This window comes from Octodon degus, unplaced genomic scaffold (assembly GCF_000260255.1).
Source record: "Octodon degus isolate 3935 unplaced genomic scaffold, OctDeg1.0 scaffold00021, whole genome shotgun sequence".
Lineage (NCBI taxonomy): Eukaryota > Metazoa > Chordata > Mammalia > Rodentia > Octodontidae > Octodon > Octodon degus.
Window position 1 is genome coordinate 11,289,708 of NW_004524597.1, and position 8,357 is coordinate 11,298,064.

At 45.0% G+C, this 8,357-nt stretch overlaps 1 protein-coding gene across 1 annotated transcript in view; it reads right to left on the minus strand.

The window, feature by feature from the left end:
- Rab40c (RAB40C, member RAS oncogene family) overlaps window positions 1-8,357 on the minus strand; it is a 39,643-nt gene that overhangs the window by 31,112 nt on the left and 174 nt on the right. Inside the window, exon 2 of the mRNA XM_004627932.2 lies at window positions 8,175-8,357. Coding sequence (XP_004627989.1) covers window positions 8,175-8,316 — 142 coding nt within the window. The 5' untranslated portion in view covers window positions 8,317-8,357. The remainder of the gene's footprint in view (window positions 1-8,174) is intronic.

Here is an 8,357-nt window from a genome sequence, read left to right on the forward strand (position 1 = left end):
AAACAAAACACAAAAACCCTTCCCTAGTCCACACTGATACTAAACAAACATCCAAGGGCATTTCTAATTTGTAGCAGCTGTAAGGGAGGGGACAAAGTCTCTACTTCATAGGTGAGGAGGCAAAGAAGTACTGTTAGTCCCGCATGCAAAAGCAACTCCAAGGCAGGAAGCTGGTGGACTTGAGACACCACCAAACCCAGGACTGCGGTGAGCACTGTTTACAGGGCCACCGTCTGCCACTCTTCCTTACACCCAGTAGCAGCCCTTTCTGTAGTTTACAACCCCTCTGGCATAGCACCTGTGGTACACCCTGGTTATAACACTCCTCCCAGGCACCGATACCTGACTCTCTTCTGCTCATCACCAGTCTAAGGCTAGTTTCTTCAGAATAGCTCCTTCTCTTGCATGAACTCCTTCCTCTCCACTCTTTAGATGTCTGCCATCTTGATGAGAGGAGGTGCCCTGCCACGACTCACCTGCATGCTCCACGGTGTTCCTGCCCTGGCTCTCACATCCTCACCACTTCTACTGCTCCACTGCCCTCATCCCCTCTTCTACTTTCTGAAGGAGGAATGTCCACAGATCAGTGCTGTATTTTGACCTCAGCAAAAGATCTGTGTACTATGGATATCAGAGTCAGACATCATTACTAAGCTGACAACTAGGACATTTTATTTACTCCCCTCTTATGCTCTACCCACACTGCCAAAAAGAGTAGTGGGGCCTAATTTTCTACCCACCTTTTACCTAAGCATGATCCCACAGACCCTAGGTTTTCAGGGACCAGCAGTTTTGCACCTTTCCAGTTATAATCTTCAAATAGGACAAGAGCATAAAGGACATGCCAAGGACCAGATTCTTCTTTGCGTCTTTCCTGCCCACTTCTTGGCTCCCTGATATGATTTCCTTCCTGAAACAGTTAAATTTAGTTCATCATCCAAGCTACAAACAATCATGCCAGTGGAAAAGATTACATTATACTGTACATACACAGCACAATAATCTCAACCATGATCATGCTCCCTGCAAGCTAGCTGGTTCATCTTGTTCTGTACTTGCCACATAAGCATTTACTGTCATCTGGCAGAATTTATGGCAAGGCTAAAGATAGAGAAAAACACAATTCAATATTCTACCTACTGGCGAGGCATGGTGATACATGTCTGTAATCCCAGAACTTGGGAGGTTGAGGCAGGAGGATTGCTGTGAGTTTGAGGTTAGCCTGGGCTAAAAGTGAGTAAAGGCCAGTCTGAACAGCACAGAGAAACCCTGCCTCAAAAAGACAAAAAAAGAATAAAATCTACCAACTTAACTATTTACTGAAAATGTAGAAAAATGCCAACCCAATTTATAAAGCAGCACAATTAGCATAATCTAGATTAGACATAGAAATCTGTCCTCATAGTCTGTCACCTCAGGTGGGTGCAAGTTTATCTTCACTCCACATTATAGGTGATAGGAAGTAACCAAGAAGAACCCTGGCACATACAGAAGATCTGTAAGTGACCTTTGCAAACATGGTACCCTTGTTTGTGACTCTGACCCTACACTACTGGGGAATAAATGGAAGGAGATAGAAAGAGCTGGAGCAGTATAGTGAAGGGGGCGATGGGGAGATGGCTCAGTACAAGTGCAAGGCCCTGAGTTCAAACCCAGTTTCACAAAAAAAAAAAAAAATAATAAGGTATAGTGAAGTAGGGACAGAACAAGCCTTGGTTGGCTGCCATCAGGGAGATGCTTGCCCATGTGGCAAGGATGAAAGAGTAACTCACAAGTAAAGAAGAAGTTTGGCTTGCAGAAAAAAACTTTCACTGGACCCCCAACAAACACTGCCTGGGGTCCACCCTGCTACCCTCAACCAATCCCCTCAAGCAGGCTGTTCTTCTGTAAATCTACGTGATAAGTGGTGCTTTCACTTGGGGAGCTGGAGGTGACCTGAGTACCCTAGAAATCCTCATGTTGGAATTCTTCTGGTTTGGCTCGCTCTTGCTTAACCTAGAACCCTCTTCAGATCCCCACTCCTCTAGGACACCATCCCTGACCTCCAGGCTAGGTCCGTATCACTCCTGTAGACATACTGCACTTCTTCTAGCTTGCCACCTCACATCCTAAAGAGTCCCTTTATTATTTTTCTCAAAATTCTTTTTTCTGGGCCAGGGAGATGGCTCAGTGGAATAAGTGCTTCCCTGGCAAGCACAAGGGCCTGAGTTCAATCCCCGGTTCCGCCAAAAATAAATAAATAAAATATATAACTTAAGGTTTATTGAAAGGAAAAGTTAATGTTTAATGGATCAGTCTTGCATACCTATATCTGATAATCTGAGCAACAAATCTGATGATAACAATACATAGTATAACAATCATTGTTAATTTTCTATTCCAGTCTTGAAATTCTGTGGCATTTGTATTGTTTTATGTAGCTTTGTTTCTGTCCTTGTTATTTGTTTTTGTTTTTCCTCTTTAAAATTAAAACAGAGAAGAACATATATCTCTGACAAAACAAAACAAAAAAGGGAATATAAGTAAAGGACCATTTTTTAGTGAAAAAAATATGCATATACAAAATAGGATAGATTTACAGGTACCTTCTATTAGTTCAGTGAGAACAAAGGTTTGTACTAATATTCTTTAGACAAGATATCATGTCTGCATCTTGTCCTCTGAATAATTACTATGAAGACAACAATATGCAATGTATTAATTATTGTTACTGTCCTACTAACCTGTTTTGAAACTGTTTCATTGCTATTTTTTCCTCATTAAAATGAATAAACAATTAAAAAAAAATCTTTTTTCTTTTTTTTAAAGACTGTCTCCAGCAGGTATGGTGGCTCAAGCCAGAAATCCCAGTACTCCAGGAAGCTGAACATGAAAAATTATAAAAACAGTAAGGGTGTGGTGCGCACCTGTAATCCCAGCTCTTGGGAGACTGAACATAGGTGGATCACTACGAGTTCAATCTATGTGATGAGAACATGTAGACTCTTATTAAAATTCATAAATAAATAAATAAATAAAAATTACAAAGAAAAAGGGAGTCGGCCATTATGGTGGCCCACATCTATAACCCAAGTACTTAGGAGACTGAAGCAATGGGCCAGGGAGATGGCTCAATGGAGTAAGTGCTTCTCTGGCAAGCGCAGGGCCTGAGTTCAATCCCTGGTTCCGCCAAAATAAATAAAATAAAGACTGAGGAGACTGAAGCAGGAGAATCACCACAAGTTTCATGCCAGCCTGGGTTGCATAATGAATTCAAGGCCAAGCTTGAACTATACAAAGAGATCCTGCCTCAAAAAAATAAATAAAAAGGGCTGGAGATGTGGTTTAATGTAAAGGCCTTGAGTTCAATACTTACAGTCACAAACCCACAAGAAAGTAAAGCGGGGAGGAGGAAAGAAAGAAATGACTGTCTCTATTTTGCTCTGCCTTGCACCCTCAGCTCCTGGCCCAAAGCCCAAAACATGAAAAAATGAATGAAATGAAGAGCCTAAAAAGGAGGAAGAGATGGCAAGGACAGGTAAAAAGAGTAAGGAAAGACCCAGTTATAACAAATCAACAGAAGGTATAATGATAATTGGCAGGATGTGAACAAATACACAGAGGCCAGATTGGAGTCCAGAGGCACAGAGGCCTCAAGGAAGACACAGAGCTACTCTCTGCATGGTGGGCTCTAGGCAGGGGGCCAGCATTCCTCACTGGGAGCAGAGCTGGCAAGTCCACAATTGAAGAGCTGGGCCTGCCCTGAGACAAGTTATAATGGCAATCAAAAGGGGCCAACTCCTAAGTGAGAGCTGCAGTTAATGTTATTGTATTTGCCTAGTATGCACAAAGCCCTGGGTTTGGGCCCCAGCACACATATACACACAAGTGCCAGCTCCTGACACAGGTTCCCAAATGCTGACTGGGCTCAGGCAGAAGGTGCTCCAGGACTCTAGCAGAGTGTGCAGGAACAGTAGTGCAGCAACTGACAACAGGCCTGGGGAATGAGGTAGGGAGATGAGAGTAAGAAAAGAATCATGCCCTTCCTGCTGTTTCACTGTTCAAGTCTGTGTGGGTCCCTCCAACAAAGAAAGCTGGAAGCAGGAGCCTGGTGACCACACTGCCATGGACAGCAGCTATCTCTGTGCCTCAGTTTCTCAACTGTAAAATGGACATGACAGTGCCCTCCTCAGAGACTTGTATAAAAATTAAATGAGGAACTGGGACAAATAGTCAACACTGTGCCTGGCACACATTATACACTACACTGGAGAAATCAGCTGTACCACGGTGATCACGCCCACACCTCCTATGAGGTACCTGAAAGAAAACCTGCCAACCTGGCTGAAAACCTACCATCAAACAGTGTAATGGCACAGGGTGTTTTAAATCGTCCTGTGAAATGCAGGTAGAAGGAAATCCAGACCTCAGTGTTCAGTCATGTACAGGAAAAGAAAGGACTCTGAGGGGCTACCATGCTGCTTGTACGACCAACCCCAAGTTAAGTCAGTACAGGAAAACTGTGCACAGGCTGTTCATTTACATTAAATACATACTTGGGTTAGCTCCTCCTGTGTTTCATGATAATGATGTGCTCTGACCCAGGAAAATACAATACAGGGTAGTTCTTCAAGTTTCTCCTTCAATCTATCTCTTAGGAGAAAAATTAACTTCAAGTTAGATGAAAAGAAACCACATGAAGCTGATAAGCAAAGTGAGCTCTGGACTGGCCTTTGGGTTACTGATGTGGCTCTGACTCTTGGAAAGAGCTCACAGCACCTCAAAGACATAGGCACTTACTATTCTCATTTTCACGGCATATCATCTAGTTACACAAACATCCATAACCATCAGGCCTCAGCATTCATGGAAAACCTATGTGTCAGCCTGCTTCATCTACAATCACCCTTCTTCCTCCCAACTTCCTGGGTTTAAAGGACAGGGCATTTCTCAGCAGTTTCCACCAACATTCTGTGAAGAACAAGGGGAGAAATGAAGTTGTGCCCATGGTTTCATCTCATAACTCACATCTTCTAGGATGTGGGTATATAAATCCTGTTGCATGTTCCTGGAGGCCCCTAACACTCAAAGCTTTGTAGGACTGGGGCAAGAGGATGTAACTATATTAACTAAGTATATTCAAAACCCATACTATAAGCCAGGCCTGTTGATACATGCCTGTAATCCTAGCACTGAGAATAAAGTGGGAGGATTGCAAGTTCCAAGTCATCCCAGGCTATAAAGTGAAACCCTATCTCAGAAAACAAAATTATAAACTAGGACAGGCTTATGTACCACACACATCTGGGTTCAAGGGTGAGCACTCAAGTCTATGGCCTTGGGGCCAACCAAGATCCACCACACTAAGGCAACACCTCAGAGCCAAAGCCAGAGCCAGATCCACCACTATGGTGTTTGTAAGTAGACGCTGCTTACAGAAAGTGCATACCTCCTTCGTGGAAGCTCTCAACACCAAGAATCTGCAATGCTTTTGCTCTGAAACATAGCCCTAAAACCACTGTGTACTTAGAATAAGAAACCAAAGCCCCCAAAAGGAAGGTTTCCATCTCCACAAAGATTCAAAACCATGGCTCCTGCAAGTACTGGGAACATGGTCACATCACATCATTACTGCTTCAGGTATCAATGCTAACAAAAGACCATTTTGATGACTCATGTGCTTGTGAAGCTGGAGAGAGTGAGGTTCACTCATGTACCAGTCCGAGAACAAGCTAGACAAGACTTTAAGGCAGGTAAGTGATCTGGCTATGACGAAGAAGTGGTCCTGTCGGGCATGGTATCACAGGCCTGTAATCCCAGCACATCAGGACCAAGACAGGAGGACTGCCATGAGTTTGAGGCCAACATAAATTAAAAACAAATACAAAAACCAAACAACAACAACAAAAAGTGGTCTGGGCTTCCCTGGAGTAGTATGCCTCTCACCAAATGGGGACCTCCCTGCCACCTGATTTGGAACATGAAAATTTAGGTTAAAAAATAAGAAACTGGAAACATACATACTGAGGACCAAACTCAGGAGCACTATTCAACTAAGCTATATTCTCAGCCCTCGTTTTGCTTTGAGACAAAGTCTTACTAAGCTGCCCAGGGTGATCCCTAACTTGATCAACCTGCCTAAGCCTTCCAAGTAGTTGGGATTACAGGCACACAACACCATGCCTGACTCTGGGAACTTTTAATAATGAAGGAGAAAATGAAATATTCCCCTACTCTTTGTAAGAGAACCAGAAATTCAAAGCTCCTCACAAATTCTTCCAAAGAACAAACTCATACAGATCTGAATCCCAAGGACCAACTGATCCAAAGCTTCCAAACCCTAGTGGTCTTTCTAAGGAAATCCAAGTGTTCTCAGACCCAGCTTCACCCTGTTAAGAGGGCTCCCAGGGTCCGTGAGGTGATGCCCCAATCACAATGCCCCAACCCTCATGCTGTGCACATCTCAATCCCAAGAATCCCTGAACATGGGAAGTATCATGCTACTACCCAGACATTTAGCCCTCTCTGCTTGATGCTGCAGGACACTTGTGGGAACCTCCATATATATCTTTTTTTTTTTTTTATTTTTATTTTTATTTATTTATTTTTTTTCCTCCATATATATCTTAATCCTGCCAGCCCAAAGTCTTAATAGCAAGCTTCCTACATCATCCCTGACAGATGGCCTTCTGTGGCACCAGCCCTCATGAGCTTTCTATCTCCCCTATCTGAAGTAGATCTTCATGCTTTATGCAATATTGGTCCCATTTGAGTCAACCTATAATAGGAAGTGTGGCAATGCACAGCAGCTAGACAAAGGGAGCAGCAGAGGGAAAGTCCTGTCTCTCCAGTTACTGGCCACATGCTCACAGATGAAGCTGGTGGGGCTAGCCAGTAGGCTGAGCTGACCCTCAGAAGCACCAGTTAAACTGGTATAGTGGTACACACCTGTAATCCCAGCCCTTGGGAGGCTGAGGCAAGAGGATTGCTGTGAGCTCGAGGCCAGAGTGAATTTATTTTTTATTTTTAGGTGGTACCAGGGATAGAACTCAGGACCTTGTGCTTGCCAGGCAAGCACTTATTCCACTGAGCAACCTCCCTGGCCCTCCCTACATAGTGAATTTAAAGCCAGCCTAAACTAGATAGTGAGAGCCTGTACAAAAACAAAAACAAAAAAGAAGCACCAGTTAAGTCCTCAGAAAATGCTAAGTCTCTGAGAAACTAATCCCTTAGTCTTGCACCAGGAAGTCACACTACCACGGGAAAAGCCATTGGATGGTCCCTCTGAGCAGAAATCATCCTGAAAATGTTAGATCAAGTCCCAGACCAAGTGGTTTGAGTGTGGGAGGGCTCCCCACATCTGTGGATCTCATCCTTTCCTTCCCCACCTAAAAGTAAACACATGGCTCTTCCTCTTTGGCCCTTAGAGACATCTACTCTGGGCTGAGACTAAGAGTAGGTGGCCAGCAGATTCAGCACTCCTGCTCAGGAGGAAGGGCCCTGAGTCAATTCAAGCAACCAGTACCCTCAACAAGTCCTAAAACCAAAGGATGGGAGATGTAACACCCACAGGCAAACGACTTAGCGAACAGCAAAAGCTCAGAGCAGCCAGACAGGTCCCACAAGAGCTCAAGGAAAATGACCTGGAGGATGTATAGGCCAGGGACAGAAGTAGTAAAATTAGTCAAGTGAGACAGCACTTGAAGCACTCAACAGCCCGGAGAGCCTGAATGGTAATGTGCCGCCAGTTTCTCTGGTATAGGGGAGCCCCTGGGTCTTCTAAAGACACACCCCTGCAGCCTGGAATCCAATCCCACCTATTAACTCCATTTTTACCTTAAATACTGAAATTAAGAGACAAGCTCAGGCAAGCGCTTGTGATGCAATCTACCTGGTGTATTTAAGCCATGCACCCGGAAGTTAAAGAGAATATTTAATAACATCGCTCTTGGGTGTTTTCTCCGAGCACAAGCTATAGTAGGTTCCCTGAGCAAGACCGGCAGGGCAACAGTATGAAAGGACCTCTGCCATCCGTGCGGTGCCAGCAGAGATCTAGCTCAGTTCTGCCAGACCCCCAAAGCCCCAATGCTTAGATCTCGGTTAGCTGGACGCGGCTGCTCAGGCGAGTCCCCGCACTCGGGATGCCGGGCCAGGACAGAGGCCCCGAGGCCCCGTTGCACCCCCCCTCGGCCTACCGTTGCTGTAAGCGTAGGGGGACTCGGCCGCCCCGTCCTGCAGGCTTTCCAGTATCTCGCCCTTGCCCACGTCGCTGTCGCCCACCAGCAGGAACTTGAGCAGATAGTCGTAGCTCTTCACCGGACTGCCTTGGGTGCCCATCCTCCAGCCACCGCGCCGCGGCCCGAGGGCGCCGCCGCCGC